The 22,958-nt window shown below is 44.1% G+C and overlaps 1 protein-coding gene across 3 annotated transcripts in view; it reads right to left on the bottom strand.

The window, feature by feature from the left end:
* The window catches only part of il1rapl1b (interleukin 1 receptor accessory protein-like 1b), a 1,065,873-nt gene that overhangs the window by 54,083 nt on the left and 988,832 nt on the right, over positions 1-22,958 (bottom strand). For all 3 annotated transcript variants that reach the window (XM_078409149.1, XM_078409150.1, XM_078409151.1), the window contains 2 exons: positions 12,582-12,714; positions 4,971-5,116 (listed from right to left, as the gene is read on the bottom strand). In XM_078409149.1, the coding sequence (XP_078265275.1) occupies positions 4,971-5,116; positions 12,582-12,714 (279 nt within the window). The remainder of the gene's footprint in view (positions 1-4,970; positions 5,117-12,581; positions 12,715-22,958) is intronic.

The raw sequence follows: 22,958 nt of genomic DNA, 5'->3' as shown, positions 1-22,958 counted from the left end.
CCCAGTCAAATTAACCTACATACCTGTACGTCTTTGGAGTGTGGGAGGAAACCGAAGATCTCGGAGAAAACCCACGCAGGTCACGGGGAGAACGTACAAACTCCTTACAGTACAGCACCTGTAGTCAGGATCGAACCTGAGTCTCCGGCGCTGCATTCGCTGTAAAGCAGCAACTCTACCGCTGCGCTACCATGCTTAATCGGGCGTATGTGCATATAAGGCCTGCTTGGTTATACACTGAGACCATCGCTTTATGCTGCATTTCTGTAATGGAACAGCTATCCCTGTGCTTTCTATGCAGGGGTGGTCTCACCAAGTTCCATTCTTATTTCAATGGGGGATCAGTGTAAATCACGGAGGAGCAACAGACACTTACATTTGTGTCATCTTCTCAGCGGTGATAAGAAGGATCCCCATGGTAACGTTAGACTACCAGGTTACCTAGAGAGTGAATATTAGTATGAAGCTGCTTATCCTCAGACGAGCTGCCACAAAAATGTCCTGAGACATTTCATTCCAAATATGAAGTAAGATTCTAATGGGGAGTAAGAGGCAACCGTGGCTGACAAGGGAAGTTAGGGATGGAATACAACTAAAAGAAAAGATGTATAACACAGCAAAGAGTAGCAGGAAGCCAGAGGATTGGTTAACTTTCAAAGGACAACAGAAGGTAACAAAACGGGCAATTTGGGCTGAACAGATGACGTACGAGGGAAAGCTGGCCAAGAATATAAAGAAGGACAGTAAAAGCTTCTTTAGGTATGTTAAGAGAAAAAGATTAGTAAAGACAACTGTGGGTCCCTTGAAGGCAGAAACGGGTGAAATTATGGGTAACAAGGAAATGGCAGAAGAAGTGAACAGGTACTTCAGATAGGTCTTCACTAAAGACACAAACAATCTCCCAGATGTATTTGAAGACGGAGGATCGAGGGAGACAGAGGAACTGAAAGAAATTTGCATTAGGCGAGAAATAGTATTGGGGAGACTGATGGGACTGAAGGCTGATAAATCCCCAGGGCCTGATGGTCTGCATCCCAGGGTACTCAAGGAGGTGGCTCTAGAGGTCGTGGACACATTAGTGATCATTTTCCAATGTCCAATTGATTCAGGATCAGTTCCTGTGGATTGGAGGGTAGCTAATGTTATCCCACTTTTCAAGAAAGGAGCGAGAGAGAAAATGGGAAATTACAGACCATAGCCTGACATCGGTGGTGGGGAAGATGCTGGAGTCAATTATTTAAGAGGTAATAATGCCGCATTTGGATAGCAGTAAAAGGATTGGTCCAAGTCAGCATGGATTTATGAAGGAAAAATCATGCTTGACTAATCTTCTGAAATTTTTTGAGGATGTGACAAGTAAAATGGATGAAGGAGAGCCAGTGGATGTAGTATATCTAGACTTTCAGAAAGCCTTTGATAAGGTTCCACATGGGAGATTGGTGACAAAATTGGAGCACATGGTATTGGGGGTAGGGTATTGACATGGATAGAGAATTGGTTGTCAGACAGGAAACAAAGAGTAGGAATAAACGGGTCCTTTTCAGAATGGCAGGCAGTGGCGAGTGGAGTGCCGCAAGGCTCGGTGCTGGGGCCGCAACTATTTACAATATATATTAATGATTTGGATGATTGAATTAGAAGTAACACTAGCAATTTTGCAGATGACACAAAGCTGGGTGCCAATGTGAACTGCGAAGAGGATGTTAGGAAGTTGCAGGGTGACTTAGACAGGTTGAGTGAGTGGGCAAATGCATGGCAGATGCAGTATATTGTAGATAAATGTGAGGTTATCCACTTTGGCGGCAAAAATAATGAGGCAGATTGTTATCTCAATGGTGTCAGATTAGGTAAAGGGGAAGTGCAACGAGACCTGGGTGTCCTTGTACACCAATCACTGAAAGTAAGCATGCAGGTACAGCAGACAGTAAAGAAAGCTAATGGCATGTTGGCCTTCGTAACGAGAGGATTTGAATACAGGAGCAAAAAGGTCTTTCTGCAGTTGTATAGGGCCCTGGTGAGACCACATCTGGAGTATTGTGTGCAGTTTTGGTCTCCTAATTTGAGGAAGGACGCCCTTGCTATTGAGGCAGTGCAGCGTAGGTTCACGAGGTTAATCCTGGAATGGTGGAACTGTCATATGAGGAAAGATTGGAAAGACTAGGCTTGTATTCACTGGAGTTTAGAAGGATGAGAGCGGATCTTATAGAGACGTAGAAAATTATAAAAGGACTGGACAAGCTAGATGCAGGAAAAATGTTCCCAATGTTGGGGGAGTCCAGAACCAGGGGTCACAGTCTGAGAATAAAGAGGAGGCCATTTAAAACTGAGGCGAGAAGAAACTTTTTTTCACCCAGAGAGTTGTGAATTTGTGGAATTCTCTGCCACAGAGGGTAGTGGAGGCCAATTAACTGAATGAATTAAAAACAGAGTTAGATAGAGCTCTAAGGGCTAGTGGAATCAAGGGATAAGGGGAGAAGTTGGGCACAGGTTACTGATTGTGGATGGTCAGCCATGATCACAATGAATGGCGGTGCTAGCTCGAAGGGCCTAATGGCCTCCTCCTGCACCCATTTTCTATGTCTATGTTTCTGTATGGATGGGAAGGTTATGTCAGAACATGAAACATACAACAATTGAAGCTCATTGAACTGATATGGACACCACTCTCAAATGGTTCAGCAGCTGATTGAATATTTCCAGCTTTAGTTGCTGGAGCCTACATTTCAACATTTACACTCTGAATGCTGCCTGGCTCATTTTGATCCACCACAAAAGGAATAAATAGTTGGACTTCTATTTTGCTTTCTGTTCCTTCTGGAAATCTCGAAGCACTTCACAGGCAATGGAGAACAATTGAACGGTAGTCATTGTAGGCAAACCATCACGGATGTGCAATTGCTGTTTGTCATCTATATCGATGATCTGGATGAGAATGTACATGGCGTCATTAGCAAGGTTGGATGACACAAAAGTGGGTGGCATTGTAGATAGTGATAATGGTTGACAAAAATCACAGCAGGTTCTTGATCGGTTGGCCAGGTAGGCTGAGGAATGGTTGATGGAATTTATTACAGAGGAAATTGGTGTTGCAGTTTGGAAAGTCTAACATGGGCAGGACCTACACAGTGAAGGGTAGGGCTCTAGGGAATGTTGTAGAGCAGAGGGATCTAGGAGTGCAGGTACATAGTTCCTTGCAAATGGCATCGCAGGTAGGTAGGCTGGTCAAATAGATAGGATTTGTGAGGATGTTGAGAAGACTCGAGGACCTGAACTATAGGGGGAGGTTGGGCAGGCTGGGACTCTATTCCTTGGAGCGTAGGAGGATGAGGGGTGCTCTTAAAGAGCTGTACAAAATAATGAGAGGAATCGATCGGGTAAATGCACAGAATCTCTTACCCAGAGTAGGGGAATTGAGAACCAGTGGACATAAGTTTAAGGTGACGGGAGAAAGAGTTAATAGGAAGCTGAGGGGTTACTTTTTTACACAAAGGGTTGTGGGCGTATGGAATGATCTGTAGGAGGAGGTAGTGGTGGCAGATACTATCACAGCGTATAAAAAACATTTAGACAGGTACATGGATAGGACAGGTTTAGGGGGATATGGGCCAAATGCAGGCAGTGGGACTAGTGTAGATGGGATATGTTGGTTGGTGTGGGCAAATTTGGCTGTAGGGCCTGTTTCCACACGGTATGACACTATTACTCTATTTTTTTACAAGATAAACTCATTTAGTAACGTTGAACAACAACTACAAATGTGCCAGGGTAATGCCATCATAGGTTAATCAAAATTAGGGGCATAGAATCAAAGGACATAGAGTTAGGAAGAAATGATGCATTGAGCTGAAACATTCAACATGAATGAGAAGGTCCAATGGGCCAAATAGCCTACAGCTCCTGTGTTTATTTCCTACATTCTCAATGTAACTCTCAACTGGAAGAGTTCGTTCAAGTTTCAGATTTAGTAGACACAAACTCAGTACAAGGCTAACCAGTGTCCATCTCTGACAAGGAAAGCTCGAATATCCACTCCCCGTCTTTTAGACGAACAACGGGGAGAATAGGACTGGGATAGACTAAGAATAGCCTATGGAAGGTCTATATGGGAAGCTCAGGGAAGCATTTGGGAACAGCGAAGATAGCAATCTGCGAGCTTTGCAGTTATAATTGGGATTGGTGGGTGACCAAGGATAGAAGATGCACCATGGTTCTAACCCTTGGAGCTCAATATGCCATTTTCAAAAGACTGAATCAAAACCAAATAGATCGGAGAATGGGGAGATGAAGCATAGCAGCACTAACTGCACAAACATGGAGAGGAATGCATGCACTTTCAAACAAATAATTGGAACCTCCAGGGTTCCAGGTCAAATGACATTACTGACAAAATTAAATTAAGCCAGCACAGACCACTGGTTTTAGTAATTTTAACAATTAGTCTTCTTAGATGGAAGTCATCGTAATATTTCTGTGTCCTTGGTCAGTTCCCTTGTTTTTTTTTAGATCTAAATTTAGAGATACAGCGCAGAAACAGGCCCTTCGGCCCACCGGGTCCGTGCCGCCCAGCGACCCCCGCACACTAACATTATCCTACACACACTAGGGACAATTTTTACATTTGCCCAGCCAATTAACCTACATACCTGTACGTCTTTGGAATGTGGGACGAAACCGAAGATCTCAGAGAAAACCCACGCAGGTCACGGGGAGAACGTACAAACTCCGTACAGACGGCGCCCGTAGTCAAGATCGAACCTGAGTCTCCGGCGCTGCATTCGCTGTAAGGCAGCAACTCTACCGCTGCGCCACCGGGCCGCCCTTGTGTATTGTGTACAACGAATCTCTTCCCCGGGAGGACAGGCATGGCTTGAATTAGGCATCTTGCTTTTTAATACCTTGAGCTGCATTTTGGCCCTTGTCAATGTATTAGCAAGTCCTCAGAAACGAAGAACGAAGGCAAAAATGCTTACCCCTCTTCTGAAGAAGAATGCTTGCTTGTCTTCGTCCATTCCCATTTTCAACATAGCAAGAATAGTTTCCCAGGTCCCCATCCTGCACAGAATCGATCAGTAGAGAAATGGAAACTTCCTTCTCCCCAAGATGCTCCCGAAGAATTCTGGAAAAAAGAAAAAAAATGTCAATTGAACCTGCAGCCCGCATTGCCATTTCTCGCAGCGCCCTGCTGCTTTCCACATGTGAACGCCGACATTTTCCATTTATAGTGCCACGTCTTTGCAGGAGACTTTGATCTTCACAAATGCATGCATAATTTCTAAGATGCATTGGGTGCATTAATACAGTACACACGGCATTTTGCTGAACACTGGAGCAGACTGACTTCAGAATTTATACTTTAATCTTTAAAGATGCAGCATATCTAGACCTTAGGCCCACCGAGTCCACGCCATCCAGCGATCACACCGTACACTAACACTATTCTACACACTAAGGACAATTTTTACAATCTTTACTGATCCCAATTAACCTACAAACCCACACACCTTTGGAGTGTGGGAGGAAACGGTGCACCTGGAGAAAAACCACGCGGTCATCGGGAGAACGTACAAACTCCGTACAGACAAGCACCCGTAGTCAGGATCGAACCCGGGTCTCTGGCGCTTTAAAGCAGCAACTTGACCGCTGCTCCACTGTGGTGCACTGTGCAAGCTGATTTAGAAGAGCTAATCTTAAATCTAGCACATTGTCACTGTTGCCCTGTTTTCTGCACACACCCTTGCACCATTGGCAAATTTTATTGAAGTTGTGTGAAAAGTTCTCGTGTTTCTCGAACATCGTCAAAAGCAGCCCTCAAGCAAGATTCGTTTCATTCATTCATATTTGAGCAAGCAAAAGACAACTGTCAATCGTTTGAGGTATTGCAGCTGGCATCCTTTGCATCGTGAAAAATAGAATTAAAGGAAGGAAAAAAATATGATCCTGGGGTCTGAATGCATGTTGAACTCTGAACAAGGTAACTGCTGATGCTTAGAGACAAAAGGAACTGCAGATGCAGGAATCTTGAGCAAAGCGCAAAGTGCTGGAGTAACTCAGTGGGTCAGGTGGCATCTGTGGAGGGAATGGTCAGCTGACATTTTTGGTCAGGATCCCGCTTGATGTTTAAATTATGAGAAGGAAAGAGCCCACATCCAGCATGAATAGTTCAATTTAGTTTAGATATACAGTATGGAACCAGCCCCTCATCCCACTGAGTCCACACAGACCATCGATCACCCATTCACAACAGATAGACACAAAATGCTGGGGTCATATCGGAGCCGATCGCTCGGCGTGGGGGAGCTGAGATCCCCCCCGATGCAGGAGCTTGATCGCCCCGATGAGGAAGGCCTGCCGCCGGCTACAGGAGTAAGATCGCCCCGTCAACAGAAGGTTAGAGGCCCCCGACCGCTGGAGGACAAAGAAGGGAGAGATTGAACTTTTTTTCGCCTTCCATCAGAGTGAGGAATGTGGAGGAGTCACTGTGGTGGATGTTCATGTTAAAATGTATTTTGTGTGTCCTGTTGCTCTTGATTGTTGTGACTGTATGGCAAATTAAATTCCTCGTATATAATGCAAAACATACTTGGTTAATAAAGTATGATTATGATTATGATGATTGTGACCTCTATAAGATCACCCCTCATCCACCTACGCTCCAAGGATTAGATGCCTCACCTGTTCAACCTCTCCCAATAGCTCAGGCACCTTGAGCCCTGGCAACATCCTCGTAAATCTTCGCTGCACCCTTTCAAACAATAGACAATAGACAATAGACAATAGGTGCAGGAGTAGGCCATTCGACCCTTCGAGCCAGCACCACCATTCAATGTGATCATGGCTGATCATTCTCAATCAGTACCCCGTTCCTGCCTTCTCCCCATACTCCCTGAGTCCGCTATCCTTAAGGGCTCTATCTAGCTTTCTCTTGAAAGCATTCAGAGAATTGGCCTCCACCGCCTTCTGAGGCAGAGAATTCCACAGATTTACAACTCTCTGACTAAAAAAGTTTTTCCTTATCTCTGTTCTAAATGGCCTACCCCTTATTCTTAAACTGTGGCACCTGGTTCTGGACTCCCCCAACATTGGGAACATGTTTCCTGCCTCTAATGTGTCCAACCCCCTAATAACCTTATATGTTTCGATAAGATCCCCTCTCATCCTTCTAAATTCCAGTGTATACAAGCCTAGTCGCTTCAGTCTTTCAACATATGACAGTCCCGCCATTCCGGGAATTAACCTAGTAAACCTACGCTGCACGCCCTCAATAGCAAGAATATCTTTCCTCAAATTTGGAGACCAAAACTGCACACAGTACTCCAGGTGCGGTCTCACTAGGGCCCTGTACAACTGCAGAAGGACCTCTTTGCTCCTATACACAACACCTCTTGTTATGAAGGCCAACATTCCATTGGCTTTCTTCACTGCCTGCTGTACCTGCATGCTTCCTTTCAGTGACTGATGCACTAGAACACCCAGATCTCGTTGTACGTCTCCTTTTCCTAACTTGAAACCATTCAGATATTAATCTGCCTTACTATTCTTACCACCAAAGTGGATAACCTCACACTTATCCACATTAAACTGCATCTGCCATGCATCCGCCCACTCACACAATCTGTCCAAGTCACCCTGCAACCTCATAGCATCTTCCTCACAGTTCACACTGCCACCCAGCTTTTGTATCATCTGCAAATTTGCTAATGGTACTTTTAATCCCTTCATCCAAGTCATTAATGTATATTGTAAATAGCTGCGGTCCCAGCACCGAGCCTTGCGGTACCCCACTGGTCACTGCCTGCCATTCTGAAAGGGACCCATTTATCCCCACTCTTTGCTTTCTGTCTGCCAACCAATTTTCTATCCATGTCAATACCCTACCCCGAATACCATGTGCTCTAATTTTGCCCAGTAATCTCCTATGGGGGACCTTGTCAAAGGCTTTCTGAAAGTCATGGTACACTACATCCACCAGCTCTCCCCTGCCAATTTTCCTAGTTACATCCTCAACAAATTCCAGAAGATTAGTCAAGCATTTTCCCCTTCGTAAATGCGTGCTGATTCGGAACAATCCTGTTACTGCTATCCAAATGCTCCGTATTTCCTCTTTTATAATTGACTCCAGCAACTTCCCCACCACTGATGTCAGACTAACTGGTCTATAATTTCCTGTTTTCTCTCTCCCTCCTTTCTTAAAAAGAGGGATAACATTAGCTACCCTCCAATCCACAGGAACTGATCCTGAATCTATAGAACATTGGAAAATGATCACCAATGCCTCCGTGATTTCTAGAGCCATCTCCTTAAGTACCCTGGGATGCAGACCATCAGACCATGGGGATTTATCAGCTTTCAGTCCCATCAGTCTACCCAACACCATTTCCTGCCTAATGTGAATTTCCTTCAGTTCCTCCGTCACCCTAGGATCTCTGGCCACTAGAACATCTGGGAGTTTGTTTGTATCTTCCTTAGTGAAGACAGATCCAAAGTACCGGTTCAACGTTTTTCCTCTTCACATACCTAAAAAAGCTTTTACTATCCTCCTTTATATTATTGGCTAGCCTACCCTCATACCTCATCTTTTCTCCCCGTTTTGCCTTTTTAGTTATCTTCTGTTGTTCTTTAAAAGAGTCCCAATCCTCTGGCTTCCCACTCTTCTTTGCTGTGTTATACTTCTTCTCTTTTATTTTTATGCTGTCCTCGACTTCCCTTGTCAGCCACGGGTGCCTCTTACTCTTTGGGATAAATTGATCCTGCAACATCTGCATTATTCCTAGGAATACATGCCATTGCTGTTCCACTGTCTTCCCTGGTAGGGCCTCCTTCCAGTCAAATCTGGCCAGCTCCTGCCTCATGCCTCTGTAATCCCCTTTGCTATACTGTAATACTGACACTTCCGATTTTCCCTTCTCCCTCTCAATTTGTAGAGTAAAACTTATCATATTATGATCACTGCCTCCTAATGGCTCTTTTACCTTGAGTTCCCTTTATCAGATCAGGTTCATTACACAACACTAAATCCAGAATTGCCTTCTCCCTGGTAGGCTCCAGTATAAGCTGTTCTAAGAATCCATCTCGGAGGCACTCCACAAACTCCCTTTCCTGGGGTCCAGTACCAACCTAATTTTCCCAGTCTACCTGCATGTTCAAATCTCCCATAACCACCGTAGCATTACATTTGCGACATGCCAATTTTAGCTCTTGATGCAACTTGCACCCTATGTCGAGGCTACTGTTTGGGGGCCTGTAGATAACTCCCATTAGGGTCTTTTTACCCTTACAATTCCTCATTTCTATCCATACTGGTTCTACATCTCCTGATTCTATGTCACCCCTTGCAAGGGAGTGAATATCATTCCTTACCAACAACATCTAACAACATCTTTCCTATAACAGGGTGACCAAACTGAACTTCTGTATATAACTAAAAGTCTCATCTTGTATGTATATATATTTGTATGTATGTTCCCGAAATACAGCCAAAACGGTACACGATAGCGCAACAATTTTAGAGCCTCCTTCCTCACCATTCGCCTGTGGTGTGCAGTATCAAGTTTTGTTATATTTTATAAGTTATTCACTTTATAAACTTTAATAAACTTTATACTGTGAATAGGACAAGTAATTTTGATCTCATACTTCCCTGTTCGGCGTCACAATGGGAACCCAACGGGTCATATATATGATTGTCATTTTGAGATCGCCATTTTGATCTAATACGGCGTCACAATGGGGGTGGGTTGCTGGGTCTGGCAGTGGCGTGCCAGCAGCCCCTCTCCTGCTGCTGGCTGCCGCGATGGCCGCCCGGGGCCGGGGTGAGTGGCTCCCTCTCCCCTTTCCTCTCCCCGCTCACCCGTTCCCGGCCCTGGAGGAGACTCCCTGGCCGTGACAGCCTCCGATATACCCTGGGATCTTGCTGTGCACTTTTGGAGTGGAGGAGGGGAGGGTACTCTAAACTAAACTAAACACTTTACACTTCTCTGCATTAAACTGCATAACATTTCTCAGCCCATCTGATCAAGACCTGGTGCAATTTTTGACAACCATTTTCACTATCAGCTATACTGGTCTTTTGAAGCTTTTGAGTAATAAACAGTCAACAACATTTTACTAGATAGAATTTCTCCTGAATACAAACAATTTACAACAAAAACTAATTTTTAAGTTAGATGCTTTTCATTCCATCTACAATTTCCTGTGAAACTAAAAATGTTGTAAGGCACTCTAAATATCAGAAGCTAAATTGAAAAGCTGTGTTTGCCTTTGATTGTACTTTCAGCCACTATGCTTCAAATCTAGAACATTTGTGAAAGCGCCTGTCGAACAATTGCATCGATTGCTGGAGACACAAGAGACAGAAAAGCTGGAAACCTGAATGAGAACAAACTGCTGCGGGTCAGGCAGCATCTATGGAGGGAAATGGATGGAGGACGCTTTGGGTTGGGACCTTTCTTCAGCCTGATGGAGTGGAAGGGAGGTAGCTGGTGGAAAGAGATGAGGGGAAGGGGCTGGGCAAGTGCTGGCGTGTGATAGGTGGATCCAGGTGAGGCGGGAATGATTGGCAGATGAATCAGGTGGGGGAGAGAATGATGGAGATAATAACTAAGGCCGGAGGTGGAAATAACAAAAGAGTGTAAATGGTGGAATTGGATAAGAGGAGGTGAGGAGTAAAATGTCTGACCAGAGTGAGGAATGGAGGTCAGAAGGGAATGGAGGTAGGGAGATGAAAAAGTGGAGGGATAGGAGAAGAGCAGATGGAAGAGGTAGAGGAGGGATATGGGGGGGGGGGGGGAGAAGCAGTGGGGGGGGGGGGCAGAGATGAGGGGATGAGAAAGAAAGGCGTGTACAGTCGGCACTGAGCACTGGGCAAGTGACTGAAGCTGGACAAATTAGAGGAGGAAGAGTTCCCTGAGTGTAGTACTCCTGCAGTTGGGTTGTTGACTACCCGAGCGGAATATGAGGTGCAGTTCTTCTCGTTCATGTTATCTCACTCTGGCAGCAGGGGGGATCCAGAGTAGACAGGTCGGTATGGGAATGGGAAGGAGAATTACAAATGAGCAGTAATTGGGAGCTCCAACACCAACGTCTCTACTTCCTTTCAAAGGTTTAGGAAGTTTGGCATGTCCCCAACAACTCTCACCGACTTTTACAGATGCGCCATAGAAAGCATTTTATCAGGAAGCATCACAGCATGGTTTGGGAACAGCTCCGTCCAAGACCACAAAAAATTGCAGAGAATTGTGAACGTAGCCCAGACCATCACACAAATCAACCTCCCTTCCATTGACTCCATCTGCACTTCACACTGCCCACCAAGGCCACCAACATAATCAAGGACCAGTCTCACCCAGGTCACTCCCTGTTCTCCCCTCTCCCAACAAGCAAAAGGTACAGAAGTTTGAAAATGCACACTTCCAGATTTAGGGACAGTTTCTTCCCAGCTGTTATCAGGCAACTGAACCATCCACTCACCAGCTGGAGAGGGGTCCTGACCTTCAATGCACCTCATTGGAACCTTCGAACTATCTTCAATCGCATTTTATCTGACTTCAATGCTATATCTTGCAGTAAATGTTGTACCCTTTATCCTTTATCTGTGCACTGCGAACAGCTTGATAGTATTAATGTATTGCCTTTTCTTTGACAGGATAGCACGTAAACAAAAGATTTTCACTGTGCTCTGTACATATGACAATAATAAACTAAATTAAACTAAACTAAACCAAACTTGCCCTGCTGAACAGAGTGCAAGTAGTCAACAAAGTGATCGCCGATTCCTTTCCCCTCCTCCATCTTCTCCGACCATTCATTTCCCATCTCTCCCAACTCTGAGTCTACCATTTTTATAGACAATAGACAATAGACAATAGGTGCAGGAGGAGGCCATTCGGCCCTTCGAGCCAGCACCGCCATTCAATGTGTTCATGGCTGATCATTCTCAATCAGTACCCCGTTCCTGCTCCCCATACCCCCTGACTCCGCTGTCCTTCATAGCTCTATCTAACTCTCTCTTGAATGCATTCAATTGGCCTCCACTGCCTTCTGAGGCAGAGAATTCCATTTTCATCCAAACCCCCACCTTTCCTTCTTACCCACGATTGCTCCCTCAGGTTCTACCTTCCACTACACACCTCGCTCCCTAGTGTTATTCCACCATTTGCACCCTTTAGCCTTGTCCTCCTCCAGCCTTGGTTACGCTCTCCACCCTTCCATCCCCTACTTGACTTTTCTGCAATCAATCCCTCCTCACCTGCATCCTCCTCTCAAATGTTTGCTCATGCCCCCTCCCCATACCTCATTTCTTTCCACCAGTTGCCCTTTGCTTCAACCATCTGCTTATTAACCCCCCCACCTATGTTGACCTATTGCCTGCCATGCTTTGTCCTTTTGTCCTGCCTTCTTCACCCCCTGTACAACTGGTATGAAGAAGGATCTTAACTTTGAAACATTTCAGGTTGGGACCCTTCTTCAGACTGATCCTCCAGCAGTTTTTGTTTGCTTGTGGTACTGTTTAACATTGCAGATCTCAATGGGATCCAACACTTGAACATTTAGATGCAGGACATGTGATCAAAGGCTCTAATTACCTCATGTCACTTTCACTGGCGTGGTTATCATCAAGGTCTTCAATAAACTTCTCTCCCTTCATCCAGTAAATGATGGGGCTGACCTCTCCACCGTAGCCAAAGAACGCTCTGCAAGTGAGATTGGCAACGATGCCTATGGAAGTAGAGCAGAATGAAAGAGACATGTTAGGTACATGAGGAATTTAGGAGATTTGTCCAATCAGCTCTGACAGCAGACACTGAAGCACAGTATTATTGCTGCACAAAGAACATATTACTTTTATACATTGTCTATAAAGCAGAAAAGCATTCCAGGGCATTCACTAGAAATCAATGCTGTGCTTTCACTCGTTTTTACATTTTTAATGACGTTCCCTGTGCAGATAAATCTATCAGCAAAGTCCCTTTAAAGATGGCCCAATCTGTTTTTACTAGGTCCCTTACTAGTGCCCACATTGCCACTTATTTCCTTGTTAATGCTGCACTTGTTTGACTCACAGCATCTCCAAGTATGGGCAAAGAGAGATGAACTAACGTGAGAAGATCCTAGAGTTTTGCAGGTCTTGAAACCCATTTGAAATGTTATTCTTCCCAGGATCAGTAAAACCAAGAGCTAAATGGCATTCTAAACTCTTGGCTCAAACTCTGTTTCTCTTTCACCAGATGCTGCCTACCCTGCTGAGTATTTCCATCAATTTCTATTTTTATTTCAGGTTCCAAGCATCTGCAGTTTTTCAATAAATTTCCATTTGTTGCTCCTGTCGATAATGACTAATTTCAGCGATAGTGGACACAGTGTTGGATGGACGGGAATGGAAAAGCCTCAACCTAACATCTGGAAATGTCCACTGCAGGTTCAAATGGAGCTTGCAACTTTCCAAAACAATGTGTGCTCTGATTTCAGTGTGACCCCAAATTAAACTATATTAAACTAAACTAAACACATTATCTCAGCAACATGGTAATATCAGCACAACAGGAGGCTTCACTGTGTTATTTGTTGAAGCCAAGTGCACCAGATATCACTGCAGGCGAGAGTTTATGTTGGGCGAATTCCTCCCTCAAGACCTGCTGAAGGTGAGCACCATGTCCTCCTTCTCCCTGTATCTGAGCTACTCCTCTTGTCTCCTGCCTTCCCGGCTGCTCTCCATCACTTCTCAGCCCCAAGCACGGCGACTGCATATATTTTCTCTGCAGTCAAACTTAATCATCCAGAGGCCAAATAACAGGCAAAGATAAAAACCCCCAAAGTTAACCAATGTGCACAAATAAATCTATGAGGCAGTCAACTGTATGGTTCCTTTGCTGGGTCTTATTTCACGCTATGCCAGGAGTTACTTGATGAGCTAATCATGAGTTCAATTAACTGCTTGCAAATGTCAATTCCTCATAGAGTTGGATTTTAGCTCTGAACTCTAATCTGAATGCTATTCATTGTTATAAATGGTTCAAGCATGTTCCTCCATCACCAATCAATATGGCAGATGGCACACTATGAATGAATGGACATAATGCAGGTTTAGCAGTTGCTCAGGCCTTGTTTGCAAATACTTAAACTGAGGCCCATTGAGGCAAATCTGTGTGAAGCATTTGCCAAGGCTGAGATATGCTCTCCAAAACAAAATAATCAGGGTCTGGTTCTCTCAATGCCAGTACATTCATTGAAAATAAAGTCAGTAAACATTGTAATGGCAGAGCATTACTGGATTTCTGACCTTTGTTCTAGCCAAGTTGGGCGGCACAGTGGCCCAGTGCTAGAATTGCTGTCTTACCGTGCCAGAGATCTGGGTTCGATCCTGACTACCGGTACTGTGTGTATGAAGGTGTACGTTCCCCCTGTGACCACGTGGGTTTTCTCTGGGTGCTCCAATTTCTTCCCACACTCCAAAGACGTGCGGGTTTGTAGGTTAATTGGCCTTACTGTTTCTAGGCTGTATTTCTAAACTAAACTAAACTAAACTAAACTAAACTAAAACAGTGAATCTTAGAACATGGTTTGGAACTCCTTCTACGTCATTAAATGAGACATCACATCAGAATTTACAGAAGTTTTCTGGAAAACCAATGAATGTTTGTCATTACACTAACCACAATCAAACCATTTTTGATTGATCTTTTAAAAATTTAGATCAGAAGAGTTCTTAATTACTTCCATCTGAAATCATCAATAAGCATTCCTCAAAAAGACATTAGCCTGTCCATGAGATCTTTGTTTCTCCTTAAATATCTGCTATCAGGCAGTGATTGATTTATTGGTTTCAATGGCTCTGTAGTTTTACAGTTTACATCATGTCCAGTAATTGGACTGCAGACAAAGTAATTTCTACATGTAAACAAATGAAACACAGACAAGAATGTCCGTGTGCTGAAGTTAGCAAGTTCAATTTTCATTATGTCCTCTCCCTTTAGGTAAAACAGCACATGCAAAATGTCTTAGAGCCAACTGCTACCAGCCAGCAATGGTACGATACTTCAGATCATAATATAACCAAGACCACTCAATATCATTTAACCAACAAACTTGAGGTAGACACAAGGAACTGCAGATGCAGTTTAAAAAAAAAAAAAGACACAGTAGGTCAGGCAGCATCTCTGGAGAACATGTGTAGGTGACGTTTCACGTCGGGACCCTTCTTCATATCTTGAGCAGCCACATGGCACTTTGAGCATGTTTAGCGTTTGGCTCACCTTCTCCATCACTCCTTTTTTTCCCACCCTCATGCAAGACCTTGGGGTTCGACCAGCCCTGACCCGGGGTCTGATCGCCCGGCGCGGGGAGCTGAGATCCCCCCAATGCAGGAGCTTGATCGCCCCGACGCAGAGGGCCTGACCACCAGCTACGAGAGCCAAGATCGCCCCGACAACGGTAGCCTCGAGGCCCCCGACCGCGAGAGAACAAAGAAGGGAAGAGATTGGACATTTTTTCGCCTTCCCACACAGTGAGGAATGTGGAGGAGTCACTGTGGTGGATGTTTGTGGTAAAATGTATTTTGTGTTTTGTTGCTTTTTATTGGTGTGACTGTATGGCAAATCAAATTCCTCGTATGTTGCAAACATACTTGGCTAATAAAGTATGATTAAGATTATGATGATGATTACAGCTGGATACCCAGGAGGTGAAAACACAAATATTTAGACTTTAGACTTTAGAGATACAGCATGGAAACAGGCCCTTTGCCCCACGAGTTTGTGCCGGCCAGCAATGACCCCGAACACTAGCACTATCCTACACACTAGGGACAATTTACAATTTTACCGAAGACAATTAACCTGCAAACATGCATGTCTTTGGAGCATGGGAGGAATCCGGTGCACCTGGAGAAACCCACATGGACACAGGGAGAATGTACAAACTCTGAACAGACAGCACCTATAGTCAGGATCGAACCCTGGTATCTGGCACTGCAAGACAGCAACTCTACCGCTGCGGTTCTGTGCCGCCCTATTAGTCTTGACCTTCCTCGGCAAAATACCATCTATAAATCTACAACACATCCCTGAAGGATGCTCCAATGGAGAAACAATCAGTGTTCGAGGGAGCATGAAGAATGTACTGGATTAGGCAGGATAATATTCCCGGTTAAAGTCACACCAGTTTCTGATGAGTGTGGAAAGTGCAGACACAGGTCACCTCACGGCCAGATTAGTCTTCCTAGTGTGTACAGAATATGTAAACTGCAGACAATATACAACGTATTTCAAGAACAGGCAATATGACCAAACTGGAACTATACGCTCTTGAACCAAGGATTGATTCTGGAATGACCTCACTCAATGGACTCATCGGCCCATGAACTCCCTCAGTCCAGCAACACTGACAGCATACTCATGCATGAAGGACTCTTAAGTCTAATTGCATTCCAGTTGCAAGACTGCAAACAAAATGACTGGCTGCACTGGAAGGAACTTTCACAGACGTTTTCCCAGGATATTTTCAGTGGAAGCTCACTGGGTCATCTGGAGAACAGGCCTTATGTGGCTGTTTACGCTGTTCCGATGATAATTCAGAAGCTGCCATGAATTATTGGAAGAGAAAGTGAAGATATTTTTCTGACCAATTTCTTGGACTTTTACTCCAACTGTGATATTTGTTGCAATGAATGGCCATCAACATGTTTCTCAAATCACTAGGTTTTATTTTGAGAATAAAAGTTTATAGCATACATTAATGTGCCAATCCTGTGTTAACACTTGAGAATGACATTTTTTTTTATTATTAAGCAGGAATTAACTTGGGAAATGCATATTACCACAAAACCACTTCTGTCACGTCTTTGCTGGTCAATGAAGTTTGCACGCCGAGTGATATAAATCTAGGTTTATGTCACTATTTAGAGCTGGCAGGGAAACAGTGGGAAGGGGCAATGGTTCCCATGGTGAGTAAACAGGATGAGTCATTTGGTGAACTTTGCAGCAAGGATGTGTGTCATATCTGGTAATGTGAAAGAGAAGCATAGAGGTTGGGAGTTACAGTTATATATGATGTTGGTGAGGCCACATTTAGAGTACTGCATTCAGTTTTGGTCACCATGTTATAGGAAAGATGTTGTCAAGTTTGAAAGGGTTCAGTGAAGATTTACCAGGATGTTGCCAGGGCACGATGGGTTGGAGCTAAAGGGGGAGATTGAGCAGGCTAGAGCTTTATTGCTTGGAGTGCAGGAGGATGAGGGGTGATCTTATGGAGGTATACAAAATCATAGAAACATAGAAAATAGGTGCAGGAGTGGGTCATTCGGCCCTTCGAGCCTGCACCGCCATTCAATATGATCATGGCTGATCATCCAACTCAGTATCCCGTACCTGCCTTCTCTCCATACCCCCTGATCCCTTTAGCCACAAGGGCCACATCTAACTCCCTCTTAAATATAGCCAATGAACTGGCCTCAACTACCTTCTGTGGCAGAGAATTCCACAGATTCACCACTCTCTGTGTGAAAAAAAACTTTCTCATCTCGGTCCTAAAAGACTTACCACTTATCCTTAAACTGTGACCCCTTGTTCTGGACTTCCCCAACATCGGGAACAATCTTTCTGCATCTAGCCTGTCCAACCCCTTAAGAATTTTGTAAGTTTCTATAAGATCCCCCCTCAATCTTCTAAATTCCAGCGAGTACAAGCCGAGTCTATCCAGTCTTTCTTCATATGAAAGTCCTGCCATCCCAGGAATCAATCTGGTGAACCTTCTCTGAACTCCCTCTATGGCAAGAATGTCTTTCCTCAGATTAGGAGACCAAAACTGTACGCAATACTCTAGGTGCGGTCTCACCAATGCCCTGTACAACTGCAGCAGAACCTCCCTGCTCCTATACTCAAATCCCCTCGCTATGAATGCCAACATACCATTCGCTTTCTTCACTGCCTGCTGCACCTGCATGCCTAGTTTCAATGACTGGTTTCAAATGACACCCAGGTCTCGTTGCATCTCCCCTTCTCCTAATCGGCCACCATTCAGGTAATAGTCTGCTTTCCTGTTCTTGCCACCAAAGTGGATAACCTCACATTTATCCACATTATACTGCATCTGCCATGCCTTTGCCCACTCACCTAACCTATCCAAGTCACGTTGCAGCCTCCTAGCATCCTCCTCACAGCTAACACTGCCCCCCAGCTTCATGTCATCCGCAAACTTGGAGATGTTGCATTCAATTCCCTCGTCCAAATCATTAATATATATTGTAAATAGCTGGGGTCCCAGCACTGAGCCTTGCGGTACCCCACTAGTCACTGCCTGCCATTCTGAAAAGGACCCGTTTATTCCTACTCTTTGCTTCCTGTCTGCCAGCCAGTTCTCTATCCACATCAATACTGAACCCACAATACCGTGTGCTTTAAGGGAGGGATTAGATCAGGTAAATGCACAGTAGACACAAAATGCTGGAGTAACTCGGCAGGACAGGCGGCATCTCTGGAGAGAAGAAATGGGTGGCGTTTCGGGTCGAGACCCTTCTTCAGAGTCTGAAGAATGCAGAAAGTCTTTTGCTCAGAGTAGAGGAATTGAGAACCAGAGGACAAATGTTTAAGGTGAGGGGGAAATATTTAATATGAATCTGAGAGGTAACTTTTTTTATACCCATCGGTGGTGGATATATGGAATGAGCTGACAGAGGAGGTAGTTAAGGCAGGTACTATCATAACATTTAAGAGACATTTGGACAGGCACATGGACAGAATGGGTTTAGAAGGCTATGGGGCCTGTTTCTGCACTGTATCTCTAAAGTCTAAAGTCTAAAGCTAGTTTGTCATATTCCTTCCCAGGCATTTCTGTACATTACAGAATCAGTAGTCTTGCTTTGATACCAAGAAGAGCATGATCTATCCGAGCGGTAACACGCTACTGCGCAAAGGTTCTCTTGCTGGTAAGAAACTGATAGACCTTGTATTCTTAAACATTTGGCCCTGTGCGTTTATAAGAAGGCCACTGCCAGAGTGTTAATTATGGCCGTGAGTCACTGTGAATGGATGCCATAACACCAGTCTCGGAAATTTATTTTGAAATCATTTCTTTGATTATGGATCTCAACAGCTTTAAATAATCAGCTTCAAGTGTGTGAGCAATTGTGCCTGAGGTGACCCTCTGATGACACATGCTAAATCTTTCTGTCAGTTGAGACAAATCAATTTGCTTTTCACTTCAAGCTCACGGGTGATCTCCCATTTCTTCAGGGTCTGTTATAATGTTCCGTACTTGCACAGCATCAGAGTTTAGTTCTTCATTCATCCTGACTCCATGTAGCCTCATCAAATAACTTGATACCTTCGTGAAGGGAAGGATCTGGGCTGGAAGCCGTGTCCAGTGTTGTGGCTAAAGCTGTGCAAAATGTGCAAGAATCTTACTGTAAAGAAAAGGAAGGTACAGGAGGCTTTTGTACAGAAACAAAATACTGGTTTGAAACTGGGAAATGTGGAAATGTGGAAATAAGTACCAAAAGCAGGAACACTGTCAGATCCTCCTAGCTTTACCACACATAATAGTTTCTGGTGCTGGGCTTATCTACTGGTAGATTTAATAACCTGGTGCCTGCAACATATGAGTGGGAAGGAATTGCAGATGGCGGTTTATACCAAAGATAGACACAGAAAGCTGGAGTAACTCAACGGGTCAGGCAGCATCTTTGGAGAAGTGGATCAGGTGATGTTTGGGGTCGGAACTGAAGTCTGAAGAGGGTTCCGACCAGTAACATATGTCTGGATTCCTATTCTCGCTATAAATAATGTCAGGAGCATAATGAATCAATGGCAACATGGAGAGCTGGTAAAACACATGCATTTTATTCATGCCTCTCTCTATCTACACTGAGTACAAGCTCTCAAATCATACATATAAAGCCATGTATTTACACTACACTCCTATCCTGTTTTCAAAAACAAGTAATGCATATTCTCGCATTATTTGTGGTTTTTAACACCTCTAGGGTTTTTGGAGTGCCTTTGATCTTGTGAAAGGACCTTATTCTTTTGCTTATACTTCTTGACTTGAGGAAGATATCACAGCTGGAAGATTTTGCCATTCTGAAGAAGGGTCCCAACCCGAAGCATAACATATCCATGTTCTCTGCAAATGCTGCCTGACCCACTGAGTTACTCTAGCACGCTGTGTCCTTTTTTTTTAGAAGATTGTACCCTTCCTTCCATAGCCTGAGCTACAGGGATATTTTGAGCAGGCTAGGACTTTATTCCTTGGATTGCAGGAAGATGAGCGGAAAGAGAGGTGTAGAAAATCATGAGAGGAATAGATCGGGTAAATGCACAAAGTCTTCTGCTCAGAGTAGGGGAATTGAGAATCTGAGGACTTAGGTTGAAGGTGAGCGGGGAAAGATTTAATAGGAACCTGAGGGGTAACCTTTTTACGCAAAGGGTGGTGGGTTTATGGAACTAGCTGCCGGAGGAGGTAGTTAAGGCAGGTACTATTATAACATTTAAGAGACATTTGAACAGGTACATGGATAGGATAGGTTTGGAAGGATATGGGCCAAACTCAGGCAAGTGGGACTAGTCTTGATGGGGCACATTGATTGGCATAGACAAGTTTGGTCGAAAGGCCTGTTTCCATGCTGTATGAATCTACCTGGACCATCCGACCTCACCCATAGACCAGTCCTGAACTACTACCTACCTCATTAGAGACCCTCGGACCATCTTTGATCGAACTTTACTGGCTTTATCTTGCACTAAACATTATTCATGTTATTCCCTTGTATCTGAACACTATGAATGGCTCGAACGTAATCATGTATTGTCTTTCCGCTGACTGGTTAGCACGCAACAAAAGCTTGGCACTGTACCTCGGTACACCTGACAATAAACTAAGTTAATTAACTATGTCTACATTGGCCCAAATTCTTGAACGCATTTATGATCATGTTATTCATTGATCAGAATAAGTATGTTTCACAGAAATTCAGTGAATCCTCTTCTAATTCTGTCTTTGTTGTTGTAGCACATTCATCATCTATCTGCCCAGCATCCCATCTTGAAATGCCATGTTTGTTAGATTGTGCAGACACACGCTATTGATTAAAATGCTTTGCTCCACAATTCGCCTTGGAAATCTGCATCTCTAAATCATCTCCCTTTATCTCTCTGCTCAAGAGTTGGTCTAATTCAGCTCAATGGTGATCTGAATCTTCCACACATTAGTAAACTCAGGAGGGGTAACAATCTATTGTGGAATGGGATGTTAGTTTTGTAGTTCCGAAAGACATTTACTAATAGTAGATAGACACAAAAAGGTGGAGTAACTCAGTGGGACGGGCAACATCTTGAGTTACTCGAGAGTTACTCCAGCTTTTAATGTCTATCTTCGGTTTAAACCAGCATCTGCAGTTCCTTCCTAGACATTTACTAATAGATGTAAATCGGACAAACAATACTTGATTCTTCACCACTTTGACAATTCATACCAATCTCTTTTGTGTACTATTTGATGCTCGATAAAATAGGAGGAAGCTTTGTCCCATTTTGATCCTTAAAGTGTTCAAATGTAAATGAACCAAATCTACAATCATCAGCTGAGACCATCGTCTGGTGACGATGAAGTGATCGGAGGGAGAAAGGTTTGAGTGGGGGAGTGAATTCCAGTTGATGATTCATTGGTAGTTGGAAAAGTTGAGAGAGGGCAAAAGGACAAAAGGGGGTGGGGGTGGTTTCCAAGAGGAAGAGGATTATTGGAGATAGGGGAAAGGATGATCAGTAGGGGATGAGGAGACATTGCCAAAGAAATAGACACGAAGGTCGAGGAAGAAGAACTCAACATCATGTCGGGCCTGGTACTAGTCTCTGGTAAGCCTTGATGTGGGAAAATGTCTTTTGATTACACACTCTGTTGCAGGGCAGGACTGCTCCTGAGCTGAGCCAATGAGTCAATCACATTGATGGCCCTTCAGCCACTAACCGGGCTGATGTTAGTGAATCTGATGGCTTTTTTCACCAATGCTCTTCGTTTACGGTTGTCACCGCTTTTCCTTTTTGATGAAATTCCAGATTTATTCAAGTGTTTTAATTTCTCAGGTGCAGAGGTGGCAGTTCAACTCTTGCCTCTCTATCAACAATAGACAATAGACAATAGACAATAGGTGCAGGAGTAGGCCATTCAGCCCTTCGAGCCAGCACCGCCATTCAATGCGATCATGGCTGATCACTCTCAATCAGTACCCCGTTCCTGCCTTCTCCCCATACCCCCTCACTCCGCTATCCTTAAGAGCTCTATCCAGTTCTCTCTTGAAAGCATCCAACGAACTGGCCTCCACTGCCTTCTGAGGCAGAGAATTCCACACCTTCACCACCCTCTGACTGAAAAAGTTCTTCCTCATCTCCGTTCTAAATGGCCTACCCCTTATTCTCAAACTGTGGCCCCTTGTTCTGGACTCCCCCAACATTGGGAACATGTTATCTGCCTCTAATGTGTCCAATCCCCTAATTATCTTATATGTTTCAATAAGATCCCCCCTCATCCTTCTAAATTCCAGTGTATACAAGCCCAATCGCTCCAGCCTTTCAACATACGACAGTCCCGCCATTCCGGTCTTGTGACAGTCAAATTTGATTCCCATCTCCCTGTCCCTGTCCCTGCCTTCCACTGCAATTGTCCCCACTGTCAGCACCCTCCCCACCCCCTGCACCAGTAATAAATCTGTACTTTCTTGTTTGTACCAAAATCAAATTCAATTAATTTAATGCGAGTGATTGCTGGTAATTCGGTGAATGTGAACAAAATCATTCCTCTTTTTAAAAAAGAGCACGTTGATAGATGTTAAGCATCCTTCGGTCTGTTTCTTTTGTCTATCCCGTTTTCTCAAATCTATTAATACTTTCAAATTTAATGAGGCGCCGTGGCTGAACGTGATATTTTATTGCCAAAATTGATGATGTTCTTCTTTTGACAAATAAATAGCTGTACTG

Source organism: Rhinoraja longicauda, chromosome 12 (assembly GCF_053455715.1).
Source record: "Rhinoraja longicauda isolate Sanriku21f chromosome 12, sRhiLon1.1, whole genome shotgun sequence".
Classification (NCBI taxonomy): domain Eukaryota; kingdom Metazoa; phylum Chordata; class Chondrichthyes; order Rajiformes; family Arhynchobatidae; genus Rhinoraja; species Rhinoraja longicauda.
Note: the sequence above shows the minus strand (reverse complement) of the source record. Positions and strands in the feature narration are given on the sequence as shown.